At 40.6% G+C, this 22,852-nt stretch overlaps 2 protein-coding genes across 2 annotated transcripts; both read right to left on the bottom strand.

Annotated features, from left to right (window-relative positions):
• Positions 1–3,107, bottom strand: ppp1r27b (protein phosphatase 1, regulatory subunit 27b). The gene is made up of 3 exons (XM_022199430.2): positions 1,202–3,107; positions 962–1,112; positions 1–571 (listed from the first exon to the last, which is right to left on the bottom strand). Exons 1-3 carry the CDS (start codon positions 1,428–1,430, stop codon positions 448–450), a joined length of 504 nt encoding a protein of 167 aa, XP_022055122.1. The 5' UTR covers positions 1,431–3,107; the 3' UTR covers positions 1–447.
• Positions 3,108–3,205: 98 nt separating this feature from the next.
• On the bottom strand, positions 3,206–21,626 carry p4hb (prolyl 4-hydroxylase, beta polypeptide). The gene is given in 14 exon segments (XM_022199434.2): positions 3,206–4,735; positions 9,077–9,190; positions 10,086–10,267; positions 11,642–11,762; positions 12,044–12,244; positions 12,785–12,910; positions 12,999–13,103; positions 15,718–15,855; positions 16,632–16,727; positions 16,729–16,766; positions 18,899–18,949; positions 18,952–19,000; positions 19,003–19,106; positions 21,298–21,626. Coding segments are annotated over 14 exon segments (1,539 nt in total). The 5' UTR covers positions 21,440–21,626; the 3' UTR covers positions 3,206–4,663.
• Positions 21,627–22,852: the final 1,226 nt, after the last annotated feature.

The following is a 22,852-nucleotide window of genomic DNA, read 5'->3' as shown; positions in this document are numbered from 1 at the left end:
TTTGATTAAATGATTAAAAGGCAAAATAGAAAAAGACAATCACTGGATTTATAACTCAATCAAATGTAAACAAATCTGCTATTAAGGCATGTTTGCTTTTGCTAACTTTAGCATACATAGCTGTGAGAGGTGCTAATTAGCCAAGCGGCAGCATAAGCTTCAGGTTTCACAAAGTTCAAAAGCCTTCATGATTCCAGCCAAAAAAAAAACTGTTCAGTTCACACTGGTGTGAAAAGATTTGAAGCTCTGACAGGAAACCAGCCCCGAACAGAAGACATTCACTGAGAAGGCAGCCCGAAGGCTCCGTCAGCCCTTCTTCCGCCAGACATCCACACTCCTCGACCTGCAGAACTGAGGCAAATTCGGGATCCTGGACTTGACGCGGCCTTTCCTGCACAACGGACGACTGTGCAGCAGCTTTCAAGATGAGTTTGAGACTTTAGGCATTCAGTCATTGACCGCCAGCCCAAAGATCTCCAGTAGCTCCTTGTTGTCGGGCTCAATGAGGTCGGCCGGTTTCTCCCCACAGTCGTTCTCCAGCTCGGGGTCAGCACCCAGTGAGAGGAGGTAGCTGAAATAAACACAGCAGAGCCCCCATTTAGTGGACGAGATCAGGTCTTGCTGCCCCTAAACCTAATGCAAGTTTCTGCCTTGCTTTGGTGTCAGGAAGGTTAATGAGGTGCAAGAATGCAGCAGATCATGCAGCTTGTCTTTCGCCCTTGTGCTGTCACTGTGTGTGTGCTGGTATGTGCTGGCGAAAGCATAAACATGTAACAGCTGCCTCCAAAAGAGGCAAAATTGTGATCAGCAGCAGGCATTCTTCAAAGTTCCTGTTGCCTCTACAGCCTTATTTGATGGCTGTAGAGGCTATGAAAAGGACACTTTTCGAGTTTTTTTTTTAAATCCTACAGCTGGGATTTGTGGTTCAAATTTACATGCAGCTGGAAGAATGGATGCTCACCGTGCAATGTGTGGGAAGCTGTCGCTGCAGGCCATGTGTAGTGGAGTCCATCCCTCCTCGTCCCTCTGGTGGATATCGGCCCCATAGTGAACAAGAAGCTTCACACACTCCAAGTTTCCGGACAGAACAGCCTCATGGATTGCAGCCATGCCTGTGCAGAGAGGGAGGAGAGAAACACTTCAGCATCAAGCACTGATGAGAAAGATTTCTAGGTACTGTGAGTGTTTCACTGGCTCTCACCAGAGTGGTAAATGGTGTCAAGCTTGACTCTGTTGGCTCGGATGAAGCGCCCAATCCTCTCTAGCTCTCCTTGGCGAACGTAGTCCTGGAAAACAATGTCATTGGGGAAATGGACGCTCCGGATCGGCTTGAGAGAGGCTGAACCTCTGCAGTTAACCGGGACACCACAGTCCTCAGAGTAAGTGTTGACTCCCAGGGTTTGGGATACAGGGCATTGGTAGTACTTCATCTTGGAGATTCTCCTTAGCTGGTTTTCAAATCCGACGAGTTTGACTCCCTTCGAGTCTCAAGAAAAAGTCCTTCTCAGTGTGTCTCTCTTGCTGTGCAGCAGCAGTGGAGATGTTCGTCTGAAGACCCAACCTCCCTGCTACCCTCTTTATACTCTCCGTGGGGCTATTTTAGGGAAGTGACACCTCACCGGTGCAGTGCTTGGATTTGGAAGATGAGTAGCCTTCCCATCGCCCCCATCACAAGCCAGTACGACAGCTCACGTCTCCAGACAACCTCTGCCCTGTGGTCACCCCCACATACCCAGATGATGTCCACTTAAAGATAGTGGTGACATGCTGCCAGAGAGGGAGGGAGGGGCTGGAGGCTTCTAGTAAACACCAGCAGGATAAAAGTGGTTTACTGCTATGAGTGTGAGATTGCCAACCCTGTGGAATGGAGGGGTGAACTGCCATGTGTAGGCTGTTGATCACTAATGACAGTGACATAGTCAGGAAAGGCTGCTGTCATCATGGTCATACACTGCATTAATCGAGATCATTGCCAAATGATTATCTTTTGCATCATCTCCTTTCAATACTACAAAATTGTTTGGTTCCGGCTCACTAAAAGTGAGGATTTGCTCCTTTTCTCTTTCACAGCAACTCTAAAGCATTCAGCCTCCTTTTATTGCTTTTCAACATTAAATCATGTTCAATTTAATTAGGCTTTTTTCCCTGCCAAGAATTGACAAAGAGACTCTGATGTCAGAGTGAAAACAGATCTTTACAAAGTAATATCAATTAATTAAAAATATAAAACTTGGAATAAGTGACTGCAGTGTTGACCCCCTTGTATTTGGCCACAATCACAGCAATTCGCCCATCTGGATAGGTCTCAACCAGCCTTTCACCACATATTTATTTGCAAAACTGTCAGGTTTCATGTGGATTGTAACTGAACAGTGCTTTTCAAGTCCAGTCACAAATTCTCAGAGGTCTGAGTTCTGACTCCAGAACTTTCAAACTGGTCTTTCAACGACTTCTGTATGCTTTGGTTTGTCTTGTTGGAAAAACAAATCTTCTCCCAAGTCACAGTTCTCTTGCAGAGTCAATAAAGTTGTCCTCCAGTATGTCACTACATTCAGTTTACCCTTTAGCTTTACAAGCCTTCCAGGACCTGCTGCTGAGAAGCATCTTCACATCATGATGCTGCCACCACCATGCTTACAATGGGGATGCCGTATTTTTGATGTGTAGCGTTTGGTTTTCGAATTGTACCGATTCTGTCAGGAGTGATCAAAGATACAACCAGAAGCTTGCAGAGCATCTAGTTCATGTGATGACGACCAAATATTAGCATTGCTGTATGTATACGTTTGACCCAGAAGCTCTTGCCATCTTTTCGGAAGACCTGTAATAAATCTATGAAATAACCAAATTGCATGATTGTTTTTTTTAGCCAAGATGTGTTTCAATGATTCCATGACAGAAAATTTGAAGTTATAGGCATAATTAGAAACTCAAGACTGTAATGATTTTTATGGTCTTGACAAGCGTATGTAAACTTTTGTTCCCGACTGTATGTCAACATGAATTCACCTTCCCATTTTCCCTTGACCTCATGTTGTTTCCCATAAAGATCGAAGAAAAGTGTTAAGGAAAAGACAAGATGTTTTTCCAACTTTCTTTCCTTGCAATTTAAAGATCAGTAAGTGTAACGGCAATCATCATTCTAGTGTTCGTGCGTGGAATGATCAAGAGTTGCACTTCAAACAAAAAAGCAGAACTGAACACATCTTTTCAGATTTTTTTGTTTATTGGCCACCATTTCACATTTTCCACATCAATTTTGGATATGATGGAATGCTTTGTTAGGTTCACCCCCCCCACCGCTGTTCAGCTGACAAACCCATCACCTTGCTCTACTCAAGACTCCCCCATTCCCCTTCCCCACCAAAACAACAAACACACAATCATTCAACTCATCACGCAGCAATTTAAACACCATTCGTACATTCATGCATCCATGCAAACACACCCCCATGTGGGATCCAGGGGGCTGGGTAGAGCCAAAGGGGATGCAGGAGGTACAGTATGGGTGAGGGGTGGGGCTGTGCAACTGTTACCTCCCCGATTCAGATAGAACTTCTCTCAGACCGACCTGGCCCAGTAAACCGAAACAAATCTCCGTCTGCTTTAGTAACCACAATGAAATCTCTGATTAGGCATGAATGCAGTGCGACCTATCAGAACCATCCCAGGTCTGAGAGCGAGTCCAAGGGAGCAACTCCTGCTCCAACAGGGCCAAACCGGCAAACAGCTGGGCACAATGGTACATCATTTTAAAAAATGACAAGTTCCTAAATTAAAAAAGAAAAAACCTCAAAGTGAAAGCAATTAAATAAAATAAAATTTTCCTCAAAAACAAAAAAGTTAATGTTTGTTCCTTTTTAGAAAATAGTCAGTAGCCGTGCTGGAAAAAAAGAGGAGACGGAAGCAAAATATTTGGGAATGAAGAAATGAAAATACACTGTCCAACCCCCAACTAATAAAGAAAAAATAACTAATCTCAGCTACAGATGGAAGGGGGGGGGGGGCTACACTGGACAACAAACCGTGGAGTAAATTTTAGTGAAGACAATGCAAAAAAATAACATCTGTAGGATGGCCCCTTGACCCCTGAGAGATCAGTCCACACAAAGCCACCACACTAAACTCTGGTCCTCTGGAGGGAGAAGAACACCAGCAGCCCCCCCTTTACCTACAAATACAGCTTACAACACTCACTTAGCTCAAACCCACACTGAACAACAGCACGAGGAGGGGAGCAAACTTTTTTTTTTTTTTTGAACTGCCATTTTGTTTTGTTTTTTCCATTTGGTTTAAAATATACAAGGCAAACAGCTGATGTGGAGCTCTGTAGACAAGGCATTGAGGTCTCCCATAGAGGTGGTGCGCTGTTCCATACAGTCCCCCCCGGCGGGACAAGACCAGTCTGGCCAGAAGTTGTGAAGTTGGAGAAGTGGCTGGCGAACAAAAGGCCTCAACGTGCCACTGGTGGACTGACTGACTAACTGGCTACCAGGCCGGCTTACTGACTGAGAGGCAGTTAAAAGGGGAGTTTATTAATGTTCACAGGACAGGGAAGGTCCACGAGGAAGTGAAGGTTGGTGATGGTGACTGGTTGGAAAGGTTTTGGGGTGGGACTTGTCTCCTCTCTCTCTCTCTCTCCTTTTCACTCCTCTGCTGGCGCTTACAACTCGTCGTGATCGTCGACGCCGTCAGAGTCCTCGCCGTCAGAGTCCTCTTCAACATCATCTAAATCCTGGAAAGCAGAGGAAGACGGTGATTAAAAACATGAGCAGCAATACAAAATTGTGGTCAAGTGAAATCACAACTGCTCTTCAACAAATAACTTCCCATCCGAAGGAAATAAAACAAACAAAAAAAAAACAACCTGCATGTTATCTTGCTTGCCATATTAGCCATAACACATTAAATAAACAAAAAGTTGGCATTGGAAGCAAAAATAAATGAAATTAGAATGGTTGCTTCTTACTGAAATGTAGGGATGTAATGGCACACAAGTCAAGGTTAGATACATTTTTGGTTCAGTGAATACAAGAAATACTTCATTTCATTAAACTGCCTCCTTTTTACATTGTTCTTTTATTAAATTAAACTCTGGTTTACTAAACAGACTATGACTGTGTTTCACCCCAGTAGAAATTGCTACAACCCACTAACAAAGATGTTTAATTTACTAAAACAAATGAATCAAAATTAATCTCTCAAAAGGTAATTATTTAAAAAAATCATTATGGTGCAGCATTTAGAAAACTACCTGTGACACATTGACATTAGCCCTCTTTAGCTTGACACAAGGACTGTTAAACACATGTATTCTCTCGAAAAAGACATTTGAGTAGAAAATGCATACAACACGTTGGGTAACTTCCAGTGTTCCTGCATGTCCCCCCACTGGTCAGAACACAACAGCAGATGTCTGATAAGTTGTGGACAACTACTGCTTGTTTATGTTATGAATGCTATGACTTTCTGGCTCAAATCCATACAGGAGAATACTCGGTAATGGGGCTTGATTACTGTGTTTAAAATCCAACAACAGATTATGGTTTCATACTCGCTGCTATAAAACATGGGTGGTGTTTGATATCACTCTGACCTGGTCTGAATTCACAGCAAGAGGCTCTTTTAACACCACAGGGGGCTGGGTTTGTACTGCACTCCCCTTATTTCATGTAGCACTAATGTTTCCAGTAAGGCGACACTCTCACAAATAAGCGAGCAAATACAAGCAGCTATAACCCGATCACAGTTCAACAATGTCACGAGGATTTTGTCAGGTCCTACTGTCTTTCTCCATCATCACTACAGTGACAAACTGCAGTGTTCCCAAACAACAGAATTGAAAGAGAGTGGAAGGTCTTTTGGTCTGTGTTTGTCATAATTAATAACAGAGTTTCAAATAGAGTCCACAAACGTTCAGTCTATGCTGTGGTTGCATTTGTTTGTACACATGCACACTGAACCAAAACGACTGTAGTGACCATTTCTAGTAGAAATACATGAGCCGTTACATCCATCTGCCAATGTTCATGGGATTTCTGACAATTGAAATTATATCAACTGGTGATCACAGCATGTGAACCACTGAGAAATAAGAGGTTAGCTGCCGTTATCGGATGATATGACATGTTGGTTGTTGAAATAATTAATAATTAAATAATTCTCCACTAGCTTGGACAAGTTCAAAGTTTGGGATGTTCACAGGTAGTGTACTCCTCATACTGCCAAAAATAAATTGATCTTGAAGGCTGTTGATGCAGCACTTCAATGACCAAAGCCCTACAAGACACAACCTGCTTAGAACGCAAGTTTATTTTACGATAAATACATAAACCTGCAACCAACAGGTTGCACTGATAAAATGCTGTCACCTGATGCTTTAAATAGTGAGATAATTTACATTAACTGGACATATTCTGTTTGATGTAGGTGGAAAAGCATTATTTTCAGGTTTAAGTTTTGAAAATGAAACTTTTTTTAGAAATTCAAAAAAACTCCAATTATCATGAGGGACGTGACTAAAAACAGACTGAGCAAATTTAATCCGTCATCACCCCAAAGAATGTGGAATCAACACTGTCATAGCAGCTACAGCTCAGTGTATAGATGACATCTTCGTCTGAGACGGCAATTCCTTCATGTATAGTAATGTCTAGTCTAATGTTGCTCGCAGCGCTGCACGTGCCGCTTTCATCCAGAGGCTCAAGTCTCCCAGCAAAGCCTCGTAAACGGCTATGACAGCTGCAGGATGCATTAAAGGGCTGGAATTAGACTTCAGAGAAAAGGGTGTGGTGACAATAGTAGAGAAGAAGGCGCTAGTGGAGGATCCCCTAAACTAATGTGCACTGAATGCAGCAAAGTCACTACACTCAGGAAGATCTGGGTTGCATCTCTGCGAGATGGCTTCATTGTCTATCTTAATGTTTTGCAATAATGTAAATGAAATGTGCTATTTTAGGCACATTTTCTAAAAGTAGTAGGGCTTAACACTTAAAACACTACTAAATTTGGCTATGTACAATATTCATATCACAGGAGCTGAAATTCTTTTTGGGAAAAAAGTCAAATTTGTCACAACATAATATTAAAAAAAAAAGGATTTATGTGTTTTATCAGTGGAAGAGAAATGTCAAAATGACCAGGCACATGAGCACCTCATATTTAAGTCTGTGAAAATATGATTTTATTTTTTGCATAATTTTCTGCCTTCAAGTAGCACAGACATTTTCTTGAATTGGTTATTATCCTGAGACTAAAGTGAGCTTAACAAAACATTTTAACAAAGTGCTTTGCATCTGGAAAATTAAGAACTATTTCATAGAATAAGAAGAACAGAAACAAGCCACAGAGAGCAAATCAAGGCCAACAATGAGTGCCAGATAAAAACAAACCACACTGGGGAACAAAGTAAAACAGATTATAGTGATTATTAACTCTGAAAGGTAAATTGTTTCACAGTGAGTAGTAACTACATTATCCAAACTATAATAAACAGGTACAATATTTAAAAGGAAAATCCTGTCCTGTTTTAAGTGTGATTTAAACATTTTAACCGAAAACTATCAGTGGGTTTAAAGAGCATGTCATCTATAAACTAATTTTTAAAAAGGGTTAATGAGACATAGATACAAGTGTCATCTGCATAAAAATGACGGTGAATCTTGTTTTTAATAATAATATATTCTGTTGAAAGCTACAAACAGACGCTGTGTTTTTCTCTGCTTCATTTGTAATATAAAAAAGAAAAAGAAATACAAGTGGGTCAGTTCTAAAGTTACAGTCTAAAATCCTCACGCGAGCTGGTCGCATGTTTCTATTCTGAGCAACTTCGGACTTCACGCCAATTATTCCTTCTAAAAAAGCAGTCGGGTTTCAAGGGAGGAAATGAGAAATGGGATGTACTCAGTTTTAGTTTTGTATCAAGATTTAACTTCAAAAATTGGCTTGGTAATACAGGCACATTGAAAAGGAGACATACTATCCCATACATATGGTCATTCTGCAAATAAAAAGGGTGCAAAATACTGTAGGTGCATGTATCACTTCACAACTATGCTTTACTTAAGCTTTGTTGTGAATAACAATGCAAGTAAAAGTAACTTTAAAAGAAACTATAGTAGTTTGAGAAAAGGAGTAACAACCGCAGTTACTTCACTCAGTGTAGTAGCTGTTTTCATTTCCCTCATTTGGGGCTACTTTTTAAAATATTAATGTGGGCTCAACATAGGTTTTTTCCATCACTGAGTAAATATCTATTTATTTGAACAGTTATAAATACCTAAAAGTTTGCTGCATACAAAGCTTGATTACTGATTGAGAACACTGGTTCTTTATTGTGGCGGTTTTATCGGACTTCAAGACAACTTCTGAGTAACAACTCAGATTTGTTACTGCCTTTTTTCAGCTCGGACTACAAGAGTTTTAAAATCAGTTTGAATCAGACACAAAGAGACACTTAGGATATTCTTCTCTCTAATGTCACACAATCACAAACTACAAGATTTGAAAATACATCAAACATTTTGATATATTATCAAGATTATGGTGCGAGAGGAAGCAGTGCACCACCTCATGTGATCTTAATGGGAAGCAGATGAAAACAAAATGGAGGCTATAGAACTTGCTCTAACACTAACATTACAAAAGCAGAAGTCTAAATGAGTCAGGATGACAACATAATGGGGGAGCTCCAGTCAGTATGGGTTGTTTACTCTTCAGCAAGAACTTGAGGTGAGATTTGAACTGTTCGTTTTAATATTTGTAGCTTCAAGAGCTAGAATGATTAGCATTACTCGGCACCTTCACCCATGTTCTGGTTGTAATTCTAATTATCCGTTTTAACTCCTAAACATCAAATGTGTGATACTATCAGAGTGGCCACGACAAGCCTTCAAACATTTAAGAAATTTTCAGACTAGATCTTGGCCATAAATTCCTTGAATGATTTAATAATCTGGACAAAATATCAGTTAAGACAAAAGTCTCAGAGCACATTGTTCCTCAGATCTTAAGCTACAACTTATCTGCAATTATCCTGCTTCCTATCAAATGTGTCATCAGTCTGAGATGATCTCACCTCTGCTTCCAGTTCATCTTCTTCATCTCCTGCAGGAGCACCGCCCTCCTTACCACCACTCTCCAGAAACTTGGTGAAGCCTTCCAGTGTTCTCTCTCCATTGTAGTCGATCACCTGTTGGTGAGATGTTATTCATGATAAACGCGCACTAAAATCTTCACAATGCAAACATGGATTCATACACTTCAATTGCCAAAACCAAAAATATCGTGAAGCACCTGACTGTGTCAATTTCAATGGAGCCAATAACCTTTGGCACTCTGTTTTCACAAATGGTGCCAAAACATTTTCGAGAAGCAATCTAAAAGCAGTGACACAGCAAGAGCAGAAAGCCTGCGGGATGACTGCTAAAATAAGCTCACGTGTGAAAAGTACAATCAAAGGTCGACAGCAAAGCAACCAATTTAATTTTTAGTTCCTTAATCCGGCTCCAACGGTCTGCCACTCATGGCTGCCACTTTCTTAGCTCCCTCCTGGGTCTTCTGAATGCTTCATCTAAGCAGGGTCAAGGGCTAATCCGCACACTTACTACTCTGTGACCTCTATATACATTTAAAATTGCTAAAGCGTTCCTGGCACAAGGATGCTTGAACAGTAAAGGGGTGCTATGGAGTTAGGCAGCTGCAAACTGTGTCAAAGTCAGCAAAATCATGCAGCAGGAATCTGTAAGAACCAAACACCAACATAATGTTGCAGAAACCTACAAGGGCAACAGGCTCAGGTTTCTGCACATGGCTAATGCTGCTAAATCAAGAGGCACTAATGATACTAGGGAAGCCCCTATGGCAATAATTGTGGATCCAAATAACCTCCCAGATCACTATAACTCACAGCTGCACAGGCATGTAATGAATCAGAAGATTACTGAGGGTGATAGGACAGATTGTGGAAAGTCAACACAAACAAAGACGTTCACTGAAGGGCCATTAAACGATACTGAGATGATTTCTGCTGGATGATGAAATATTAAAGATGTGAAAAAATGTGATGCGAGGGATGAAGTGCTCACCTTGCGCTCGTCTCCTGCAGGGAAGAACTTGAGAGTTGGGAAGCTGTGGACTTTAACTGCTTCGATCTCATTAGCTGTGGAGTCCATCTTAGCCACGATGATGTCTGCGCTGTCCTTGTATTTCTCTCCCAACTTGTCCCAAATGGGAGCCAGCTGTTTGCAGTGTCCACACCATGGTGCATCTGGAAATACAGAGGCAAATTTTAAACTATATTCTTAACAAATACTCAGCAGTGTTATCAATTATTCACTGATTAATCATTAAAACAAGCTCAGAGCAGGAGCACTTCTTTTATGTCATGGCTAAAGCAATTTTTAAACGCAAAAACAGCAAAATTATATTATCCATTAGACTGTAAGAATATTTCTAAGTAGAGCACAAATCTTGGATATGTGAGCTACAGCTAAAAGTTAACCACCACTTCAGACATTGTCATGGTCTCTCTTGCTAGCAACATCCCCACAGTACTCTCCAATGAAAAACTGCAGCTACCTCCTTGGGTTGCTATTAAACCCAGCAAATGAGCTGCAGCCTCAGTGGCGTAAAAAGGCACCATAGCCAATACATCTTCTGTTTGGCTGTGTTCCATTAGCTATATTACCATACTATAGCACACCAGAAAAAGATCTAGCATGTCCCCATACAAATTCGGACTCACAATCTACTGCACAGTTAAGCCACAAACATTGTAGTACTGCGCATGAGCATAAAGACGCTTGAGACGTGAGAGTGCACAAACAGATAACAGCTGATTTTTCATACAATATTGTAATAAAGTAGTATGTCCAAATTAGATGCATACTGCATGAAACAGCACATAATACAAAAGGGCAGCTGCAGCATGTATTTGAGGTAAAAAGAAACACTATGCAATTTAAAATGCAGCCATAAAGGGATATGCCATCTGTAAGCTGTACCAGAAAGTTTCCTTTAGTTTAGCTCAGTCAATTGAATTCAGGTTTAAACTTCCCAGTATATTACATAGCTGAAAACACGCAAACACACTCTGGGTCTATCACGTGCAGTCTCAGCTTCATCGCCTCGTTCCACTTTGACCAGCTATTAAACTCCCCCTCTCTTCACCTGTCAGGGAATACAGGCCTTCCCCACTGTGCATGACTGGCCGTAAGCTGCATTAAACAGTCAGAGATGGAAAATTCCTCCAAAAATAGAGCAAATTTGGATGAGGATAGCTATAAGAGTAATCCTGCAGCTATATTTAACTGGATCTTTTCAGCGTCTGGTAGAAAATGAGTCTGCGAGAGAGCGGGGCCAATAAGGCACGAATGAGCCTTGAGCATCGGCTCTTAGATATTTGTAAAGGGGCTTAGTACTAGCAAAGGAAGGAAGGGGCAAGATTCAAGTTTCATGCTATGAAGCTGAAGGCTTTGCCAAACTTCTCATGTATGAGCAACAGAACCTGACTGCAAACACGATCCTTCGCCAGCTTTAAACCCAACACGAATGATTAAGCTTTCAGGATGTCACAAATGTGTGTCAACTACAACAACAATTAAAATGGAATAGAAGCAAAAATAAAGGAAAGGACCCTTACAGAATTCCACAAAGACGTTCTTTGAAGAATCAAAGGCGATCTCCTCAAAGTTTTTGCCCACCAAAACTTTAACAGGGGTTTTGTCCCAGTCTTCAGGGATGTCCTGGCTCATGAGGTGAGGCTGTGAAAGACAGAAAAGATAAATAACACCGCATTGCTAAACTCAGTCCTGTTTTGTCAACAGAACTTGCAGCACATTCTCAAGCATCTAGTTTCACAGACACAGTACGGCATTAACAGGATTAAGGCTGTTATTGCTTGTAGCATTCAAGAAAAATGTCTGCACTCAGCATGAGTTCGAGGTTAAAATTTAAAATGATGTGCGCCTGAGCACCGTTAATGTATGTGACATCTACATATAGCATTAACTCGATGCCATAACCAGCAGCTCCTGTCTCTCACCTTTAGTTTGCCCTCAATGAACAGTGTGCAAAATTGGGTGATGCTTTCTGCAGTGATGGCATCGCTCTCTGGCTTGTACTTGGTCATTTCGTCCTCCAGAGTGATGAGGCGGATGGCGGGGCACTCCTCCTTCTTTAGGCCGAAGAACTCCAGGATGCGCTGGTTGTCATCGATGTCGCTGTCGATGAAAATGAAGAGGATCTGGATGGGGGGGGACAGACGAGGTCAATGTTAGATTTTATTTCAACATGCTAATCAAAATATGCAGGTTGATATCTGTGTCATGTAGGGATGGATTTCTTTTGTTTTCTTTACACTTTTTAAAAAATTTGATTTGAAAAATCAAGTTATTACAACTTCCACTGCTGCAGAGACAGCTGCTGAACATTAGCAGCGTCTCAGCTCCCATCTTGTCAAAGAGTCTGAAAATCCTAGCTTTGCATTAGCATGAGTCTCGGGTAGTTTATCCAAACCAGACAGATGCCTTCTTCACGATTTAATGCTGTTGAGTTCAACAGCTGTCAGCTAGCAGACTCACGGGTGGTCAGCAAACACTCCTGTAACTCCATCTCATTAAAAAGTAAGAAGTTCTACAATGCAGTGTCTGATATGCACGTGCCTCGCCTTCTACTTTAGCAATTAATATATTAGATTATGTACCAACGGCAGTTAATCATTGACATTTCTCGTGTACAAAAATACACATCATTCACACTAAACAGTTCCAGACGGTTCACCTACCTGACCCTTGAATCCCTCTGCGGCTTTCTTAAACTGGTCCATTTTATCTTGGAAGTCTGAAGCGACTTTGGGCAGGAACATGAGGATGTGGGACTTGATGTCTCCGCCAAAGATTTTTGGTGCGGTCTGGAGAAAACATAAGTTTGGCATGAGGGAACCACACCTGGATTTGTTCTGCTTGTACGAAAGAGAGATAAAAATGGTCTCTAATTACCTGCTCTGTGAACTCAATGACCAGAGGCAGCTGGTTGGCCTTGACAAAAGCCAGGAGTTTTTCTTTGGTCAGCTCTCCGTCAAAGGTATTGCGCCCTTCATCAAACTGCAAAAGAAACATTTGGATGTAAACATTTAGATACACATATTATCCACACACCTGGTGTCACATCTAGTCTGCCTGTGAACACCAAACATAGATTTACCAAACTAACCACTTTAAAATCCCCTGGTAACCCCCTGCAGACCACTTTTCAGCTGTTAAGAATAGCAGTGTTACAGCTGTGCCAAGCAGCCTTTACTGGCACACAATAGCAAAGGGGACATTTGGCCGGTGGCATACTGCCAGTCTTGTGGGCTCTGAAACCTAAGCTCCAAACACCCTCTGCAATAAACAAGTGGAAGACCCACAGCTGTTTATTAGGACTGAGCCCTTGCTTTGAGAAGGTTTGCTTAACTGGAGCCCACATGTCAGAGGTGTTTTTATCAGAGTCAAGTTACTGGCAGGAATCAGAGGCCAGACAATGGCAGCAGCAGTACTGAACATCAGTGCAACAGCCAAAATGAAAGACGATCATCCAGCACTGACGGCTGAGCACCAAAATATTCAGAAAGCTGCAGCAACTAGAGCTGCATGAAATTATCATTTTTATTACTGATCACCCGCCAACTACAGAAATAATGATTGTACAAACTATATATAAAAGTAATCTGCATATACACTACAGGCCAGAAGTTATAGAACGCTCCAATTTCTTCTTTTTTTTATTGACGTAACTCAAGTCCAATGAATAGATTAAAAAGGCACAAAGGTAAGTGGTGATCACACCTTCAAAGTTGGTGCTATCAAATCCTACAGGTGTTCCAACTTACAACCCCCTCTGTCTGCATAAAAGTAGTGCTGGAACACACCGTGGCACCAAACCCTCGAGAGCATTATTTGAACATTATTGTACTGCAGAAAGTAATGTGTTGCTATGAAAAATGGCAAAAAGCCAACTAACAATAGAAGAGACACAGACCATTATAACACTTAAAATGTGAGTCTTTCCTACAGAGAAATTGTGAAGAAAGTCAAGGTGACAGTGAATATACTTTTCTTCACCATCAAAAAGCACTCAGACCGGGGGAAACTAACAGGAAGAGGTCTGGAAGACCCAAAGCAACAACAAAATCAGAAGACAAGTTTCTGAGAGTCAACAGCTTGCTGATAGGCAGCTCACAGGACAGCAGCTTCAAGCTTAGTAGTGGTTGTAGTAAGAAGTCTCAGTTTCAACTATGAAGAGAAGACTTGGAGTTGCAGGTTTGACAGGTGGAGTTGGGGCGAATATTCGGATCACAAAATTAATATTTGGATACCACCGTCATGACCAAATACTTGGATTCAGCCCCAGTAATTTCCAATAAAAAACTGGGGTGTTCTGAAACTTCTGACTGGTAGTGTATATGGTATATAATTACAGAACACCCCATAGCTTCAGCACTCACTCATGAGAGTTCAGTGTGCTGCTGGGGAATAAATACAACCTGTCAAAGGATTTGATGTCTATTTATCTATATTTCTGTTGTGTAGCAGTTAGAATTCATTTGATATTTATGTTTCTGAAACATTTTAACTGCAGAGGTCTTATCATTCCATTGAATGTACGTCGTTTGCTTTTCAGAAGCGCAGCTGTAAACACTTGAGGTGATTGCATTATGAGATGTGGTTATGTTTAAGCAGGTGCACCTCACTGTGAGCAAACAAAAAATTGGGTTATTGAATCACAACAAATGTATTCTGTGTGCTGAATTTAAACATTTGATGAAAAAAGAAAACAAACCAGATTTTGAGAAAAATAATATTCGGGCAAAGTGCAGGCTATACAAAGAACAGAGAGGAAAAAAAAAAAACATACTTGAGCCATAAAATTCACGCAGAATGGGTCAAAACCGCTACACAGAGGAGCAAGCAGTAGGAAGATATGTTCAGTATGGTGAGATATATTTCTTGATTTGAAAGGTTAAGTTCATAAGAAAGCCCTATATAACTTGGTTGCTTCATTTTTTATTGACGATACTCTGGACCTTGACACAATTTGACAAATCCTCACTTCAACTGAGATACTGTTTTGCCGATAAGCTATATGATCTCTGACCGAGCCTATGTAGGATAAGTAATAACTGGAAGGCTCCCCAAGCATCATGTCTGTGCTTGTGTAAATATCAACTCATTTCATGTCTTAGACAAACAAAGGCATTCAGCTGCTATTTCCTCATCCTCTGTTATGAGCCAGTGGGAGCTATTTGAAGGACAGATCCCAACCTAACACAGCTCTTTAATCACTCATCACCCAGTTTAACACTCCCAAGTCATTCACTGGTTGCGTCGCGTAACTGGCCCGAAGGACAGCAGAAGAGCACTTCAGACGGGCCGAGATTAGCAACGGAGAGCGGATACCGCGAGGTCAACAGCTTCGAATTACCAAGGTGTAGATCAAAAACCCTGAGGAGTCTTCAGCAGCTCCACTGTAAACGCTTACACATGTGAGCGTGAATTGCAAACTGACATAAGGACACAAATAACCTAATTATATATATTTTGGTCACACACTGGACTGCGAGTACCCACTACAAATAACCATATGTCTGTCTGTTTGGGAAATACATCCCACCAGACATCCTGTAACCACAGCTTGTCCAGATGTAACAGAACGCCAATAAAATCAAATGGAAGTCACCTTCTTGAAGAGGACAACGCTGTCCTTGGACACCTCAAACTTGGAGTAAACAGCATCGTTGGAGGTCATGGCGAAGGGAATGTCATCGATGGCTTCAGCTGCTTTTTCATAGGCCTTGGCACCTTCAGAGCTGGCATCCTACACACACAAAAAAAAATCCTTAAGACAAAGCATTGTGCAAGTGATTCTTAATGATTGAAACATTCTTCATTGAAACAACACTAGGAGTTGGAAAGCCATAACTGCAAAAATGTAATTCCGATCATTTTTTTCTCATAAAAGTATGTCTATGACTCGCACCATAATCTTAATTTTTGAAGCCCCTACTTGTGACAATCAAAGAACAAACCTCAGCCTCTTAAGGTGAAAAAAATAAGGTTTTAGTGGTGTGTGTATATATATATAAAGATTTTTTTAAACTAAATTTGCATCATACAACAGGTCTGTATTATTCTATCAAAGCAGGGTCGCACTATTGAAGACCGTACATATCAATGAGCCGACAAATTTTTAAAACGATCTCTACATTATTTCTCAAGTTATGGGACTTAAATATTGCTCCATAGAAAACAACCGAACCCCATCCCTCTTTAGGAATATTTTAGTCAAAAAGCTACCCTTGTGACCATAAATTTCACTTAAGCTTTACTTCATAACATACATGTGCACAGAAAAAAGAAAATCTGCCAAATAGAGATCACACATCAACTTCTTTAAAAAAATGAAGTGGAAAGACTCTTTTTTAGCTATTTAAATGCAATGTGGCTCTTTTGATAGTTGGAAGGCAACAAAAACTTATATTCATCGTGTTTTTGAGACAGGAGAGCATCAAAATAAACACAATGGATGTTCTGTAATTTGAGGCGACGTTGTAAATGTGTTCTGTTCAGACCTGGAGAGGATCAAGATCGTACCTTAAAGAATCCGATGACTGCAACCTCATTGTCAGCGATCAGAGACTCGGCCTCAGTGACCTCGTCCAGGGTTGCGACGGCAGGCCCTGTGCGCTTTCTTCAGCCAGCTGACGATGTCATCTGCCTGCCTGCCAGCTGCAACACAACAAAACACAATAAGTTCAGTACTTCAGTGTGCATAAACTGCATGCAGAAATTGTGAAAATTGAGCCTTTGCATGTTAATCAAAAGTAGTATTTTTTTTCTTGTATTTGAACAGAGATGTGACAGTGTGTCGGCTCAGATAAACTGTCATACCTGAAAGTAGTAGATGATTAAGTGAATTTTCACAGCTTCTACTGTGGTTAAACTGAAGCTGTGGAGTCACAAAGATTCCTTTTATGACTTCACTGGTGCGAAAGGTCAAGCGTCATTGAAATTTTTTTTTTTTTTTTTAAATGACAGCAGAAAACTGACTACTACTTTCATTTCTGAACTCTTTCACACAACTTCAACAGCACTCATTTGTTTTCACTTTGAAATCCAAGCACATTACTGCACCATCATCACTAACTTATGACATTCAATCATGCCAAGCTTGTGAGGCTGTTAAGAAACCTGTTTAGTTTGAGGCACGACTGTTGTAGCTAAACTGGACTTAAAGACAGCCATGGCTCTCAGACCAAACTGCTGATGCAACTCAGCAGTAACACATGTTGATGAAGTGAACACGTAGTCTTGGTGCTGCGCTCTGAGCTGCGTGGGAGATGGCGGGAGGGTGTTCTAAGACGCTAGATTTAAGACAGCACATCCCGAACTACTCTGCTGACTGAGCCAGCTGAGCAGAGGCGACGTGAAGAAGTGCACATATGTCTGGCCAGCCTCAGTGTCAGCACGAGAGGGACGTGCAGAGCAGGACCAGCCCACTTTGAGACTCACACATGCTGCTGAAAGCTGACTGGCCGACTCACTGTTTAAGCTGCTGTGAAGATCAGATTACCAGGCTGTAGAATGTCAGTTGGACCTCGCTTTCGCTGCTTAAACTGATGCTTTTTGCCGCTTACGATGCATTTCGTAACATTATTTTTTGACATAATATCCACTCACTTTTTTATGACAGCAGTTACTCAAGATTACATCATTGTGGGAATAAATCCAGTTCATTGAGTTGCATAGGGGAGACAGCAGTCACAAAGTGGAAACACTATACATATTTGAAAGTAGGCTTTTAACGACCATAAATCCAGACTGTTGTGATATTATCTTGGAGAATACCAGGGCAGGTTTAAAAGGCATGCTGTCTTTTTTTTAAAAACGCCAAAATTACACCATTTATCGGAGTCAGAACCTGTGAAAACAGAAAGAATCAACAGAATAAGGTGGCAACAAAGACACTCAATATATTTGAAAAAGGGCATACAACTAAACTTAAATATAAAAAAACTACATTGTCCACCTTAGAGAACAACAGCATATCTGCATCAAAATCACTAGAAGCTGTATTTGAATATTATTTATTCCCACCACTGGCTCCAGCTTCTAAGTCACCTGTCTATTGCAAATAAGTCTGCACCGTACACTAAAGTGAAATAGAAAGATTGCAATTATTTTGATAGATATGGAGATATGAGGCAAGATTCAGTGGCAATGGGAATTTTGGCATTTATTTTCCACTGACAAAAATGTAAATATGATTTTTTTTCCCTGTGATCCATGTTCCTTTACATCCAGAGAATATGACGGTATGCTGGGGCATCTCTGTAGCACCACAAAGCTTCATTTATAACAGTGTGTTGTGACATATTTTACACCTTTCAAAGAATTACAGCTACAACAATTTAGATACTGCACTTGGCTATAAAAGATGATTAGAGTTTGGAATTTCAACATCCACTTTATTTCTTTGGAAACTGGACGCGACAAGTAAGGGTGGATCTTACTAAGAACTCAAGGACATGATATATCATACTTTATCATCTACTTTACTTTATATGGAACCATAATTTACTAATTGAACTTCTTGCTGTACTGAAGGTAACCTGAAACTAGCAATTCAGACCATAAACTTATCAGGGAAATGTTTGCTGAGGTAACAAATTACAGAAAACGTGTGGTCATTTTCTCATAGACTTCTCCACGGTCAAACTTCTTTTTGCAGCCAAGAGACACCTCCTGCTGGCCCAATATTAAGAATACACGCATTTCTGTTGGTCTTTTAAAAACAGACACTGTGTCCATCTTTTATACACAGCCTATGGTTTGTACTGTTGAAAAACATTCTCACTCACCAGAGTACTCTTTGGGAGACTCCTTCTCTCCGCCCTTGAAGAACTTGATGGGGGGTATCCTCGGACTCCATACTCTTGGGCCAGTTCGGTCTTCCTCCGTGGCGGTCCACTTTACCCAGACGAATTTCTGAGCCCTCAGCTTTAAGCATGCCGGCAGCCTTGGCGTACTCTGGAGCCAGGGCTTTGCAGTGACCACACCATGGGGCATCTGCGGGGGGCACATACAAAGGTTTGTAATGTTGTTCAGGTGCACACAACTGTTCAAAAAAAAATAACAGTGACAAAATGTGACAGCGTGTTTCTAATCTGAAGACCAGCAAATATGATTGAGACAGTCAGTCAGTAAGTGTATACAGCAAAGAAAAGCAAGCAAGCAGTTGCATTTGTGCAGCTCTAATCAGCAAAATATAGTAGCATTTCATTTTACTTTTTGATAACTGACAAAAAAATAATTGTAAGTTTATCAAAAGTGTCTTCAAACACTTGTTCTTGAACCAGTGCATAACTGTTTTTTCCATCAATATTGCCATTGTAATAAAATGCAGAAACTATTAGTCTGAATGTTTGGGGCAATTTTAAGTAAAGCTAGTGGCCTTTAAAAAGGAGTGTGAACTTCAAAGTAATTTCCTTAAAGGAACAGTTTGCTACAAAATGCAGGACAATGGTAATGGTGGAAAAGGTACTAATGATTCTATTATTTATGGAAAAAGTATTAACACAGTCGTGTTAAAATATTCCACTGCAAGTTAAAGTCATGCATGTAGAATCACACTGTAGTAAACTAATTTTTCTGCTGTGTACTAAAAGTATAAAGCAAATGTATTGGTTTGGTTCCTCTGATGTGTCACCAGGATATTATTAATAGTGAAGCAACAGTGTGTCAGCAACAATGATACTGTTGTAGCTACTGCAGGTTGGCATAGTTTGAACTTCCTTAAATACAACTTTACACACAAGGACAGCAGATAAGTCCAAGAGCTTGACACACGATTAATGGGAGAGAAATAAGAAAAAAAGTTCTGATATATAAATCAGTTTGGACTTTGTCTCCAATGTTTCAATATTTCATGTTTAAAATACTGAATGAACATTAATATACTGGGCAGAACATTCATCTTAAAATTCCCAATAAGTGCAGTGAAGCAGAGACTACAATATTTCCCACCGAAATGTAGTACAGTGCAAGTATAAAGCAGCTGAATTGTACAATTACTTTTCTCTGCTGTAAATTAAAAGCCATAGAGTCCATTTGTGCATTTAAATGTCTAAACAACAGTTCAAACAGATCTAATAAGAAGTGACACGTCATTACAAATTGCATGAGGTTCACCTCTTGACTAAGAACAAAACTTCCTTGTCCCGGTCAACATAAACGCATGCTCCCATGAACTTCTGTAAAGTACACGTCAACCTAGCTCCACATCCCCACTAAGATCCCGCCCAGCTGAGGACTACGTGGGCAAACAAAGCCTTCCTCCCTCCCAACTCACATCATTGGAGAAAGCCTCCCATCGCGGACACGTCTGACTGGTTCAAACATTTGTCACACACATTGAGCAGGAGCAGGTCAACAATCTGACAAAAAGTGAAGCGGGATGGGCCTGCAGGCTGTGCAGAAGTGGCCTGGTGGAGTCTGTGCTAATAAAACTCAGCCTAGTTATTGGGAGAATGAGCTAATTCAATAGCTTAATCACAAAGAGCTTCGTGAAATTGAAAGTTGCAATGCGAAACCATCACAGCCAATCGAAACGTCACAGGAGATTCACTCTTCACTTATTACACCGTCAATAGTATTAATGGAGCTGGGAACTCTAATGACAAGCACGCTAAATTACTCAAATGTAACATAAGCTAAGGTCTGTTAGCCAACTTAAAGCAGGAAAATGGCTAAACAGACATTGCTACTCAAACAAGTTGGGGTCATAGCGTTTAGTTTGCACACAGAAAACACTACAGAGCTAGCTAGCCAAAGTCTAATCAACACATTTAAAAGCGTTTTTTGAAATTACAGCCAAACTACAGTTGAATTAGCCAAGTTTTGTAAGCCAACTTAAATCAGGAATATGACAACACGGACGCTATGGTTAAACAAGTTGGGGTCACTGTGTTGAGTTTGCACACATATATAACCCCAGCTAGCTAGTGAAAGTCTAGTAAACAAAGTCGAGTCTGTTTTATTTTAATTACAGCTAAACTACAGTTGACTTTGAGTCCCCCTAGGTTTAAAATTGAGCCTAACATCGATACCTTAGCTGCGACCAGCCACAACTTGACTCGAGTGTCAAAGTTTAATGCTAACGGGCTTAAGTTAGCTAGCTAGCACCGCAACCGGTGAGGCCTGCGGAGGGTCGCTGACGATAACCGGGGAGGTGTTTATTGTCGCCGCCGGTGCTACTTACAGAATTCCACCAGCATGTTTGGGTGAGCTTGGAGAGCCTCGTCGAAGTTACTTTTCTTCAGCACCAGCACATCCTCCTCCTCGGCGATCTCAGCCCTGCTGCTGGCCACCGCCAGTGAGCACAAAAGCAAAAACTTCAACATGGTCGAGGGTTTGTTTGGTTGACGGAGAGACGGGGGCTACGGAGTCGGTCGGCGGATAAGTCGGTGTGAGTTTCTGGTGTTTTTTCCCTGTTTCGGGTCGGGAGAGTAGCAGGTATTTTGTGTCTACCGCTACTAACGTGGCACTGCACGCAGAAACCGGAGGGGTCAGCTCTAGTACGCATGCGCATTTATGAGGCCGAAAGCAGTTCGTGTTGAAATGTGACTGGACCGCGGCGCGCTGCACCTGGAAGTGAAACAGAGTCTGCGCGCTGCTGCTGCTGCTGTTTCAGGTCTACTGCATGTTTGCTGCTGCATGTCTGTGAGAAAACTGCAAAACCGTGTGGAAAACACGAACACTGCAGCAGAGTACACATCGAGATAATCTATTAAACATATCAGCTTCTCTTCAGTGGCTTCCTGTAAAAACAAGAATTGAATCCAAGGGCCCCATATAGTGGAAGTCCATTTTTACTGAGTTAGCTAGATAGATAGATAGATAGATAGATAGATAGTTTACACATTGCATTTAAGAAAATCAAGGAAACTATAGTGAAAAAAGAATGTTAAAAGTGGTATGCAAATCATGCTGGTAGAAGAAATGTCATGCACAATTGTGCAGGTATTTACAATAAAAATGACTATTAAAAAGTCTGTACAGTATAGTAATATATATATAGTATAGTAATATATATATATATATATATATATATATATATATTGTTATTCTTGTTCCTCTTTTTATCCCACCATAAAACAGAAAATATTGTAAACAGCAATAAAATGTTCAGTAAATTAGGTTCAACAAAATCCCCTTTAAAAACCTGCAGAACATGAATGAGGACAGAACAGGAGTTTTGTGGCACAAATTGCATTTTGATAAAATGGCTATTAAAGATCTGTATTTTTAATAGTTTCTAATTATATATTTGAAATATACAATGCAAATAAACAAAATACAGTGAAAAATTGTCTATTTTAGAAGCTTTCTCCCCACTAGTCTGTTTGAAGACTAATCGTAGAAACAAAAAAATTGAGTTTTAAAAGTGATAGATGCATGAAAAGCAATGGTTTTGCGTGTAACAGAAATAAAATGTCTTTTCTAAATCTTTCAAGTAATATTCTATACTTTTTTCTTTTTTAAACGTGTCAATGTTTCAAATTTGAGTGAAACATGTTAGTCATGTTGTAACTTGAGCTTTTTCAGTGTATTTTCTGCCACTGGGCTCAATGAAACTGATGCAACAGTGGGGAGGGGTGTGTAAATGGGGTGTGTTTGCAGAGAGAACAGAGCAAAATCTGAATGATGTGTAACACTTATATGTCACACTACGTTTTCATTCACACCTCTTCTTACACTTTAGCAATAGTTATTTTAAAGGGGAATTTAAAGAACTACTGCTAGATCATAAACCT

Source organism: Acanthochromis polyacanthus, chromosome 3 (assembly GCF_021347895.1).
Source record: "Acanthochromis polyacanthus isolate Apoly-LR-REF ecotype Palm Island chromosome 3, KAUST_Apoly_ChrSc, whole genome shotgun sequence".
NCBI lineage: Eukaryota > Metazoa > Chordata > Actinopteri > Pomacentridae > Acanthochromis > Acanthochromis polyacanthus.
Note: the sequence above shows the minus strand (reverse complement) of the source record. Positions and strands in the feature narration are given on the sequence as shown.

Bases quoted from the DNA above. Each gene is read 5' to 3' on its own strand.
- ppp1r27b (XM_022199430.2), bottom strand. From the start codon at position 1,430: ATGAAGTACTACCAATGCCCTGTATCCCAAACCCTGGGAGTCAACACT. The intron at 1,113-1,201 runs GTGAGAGCCAGT...CTCTCTGCACAG, and splicing joins TGACACCATTTACCACTCTG to GCATGGCTGCAATCCATGAG. The intron at 572-961 runs GTGAGCATCCAT...TGTTTATTTCAG, and splicing joins AGCTTCCCACACATTGCACG to CTACCTCCTCTCACTGGGTG.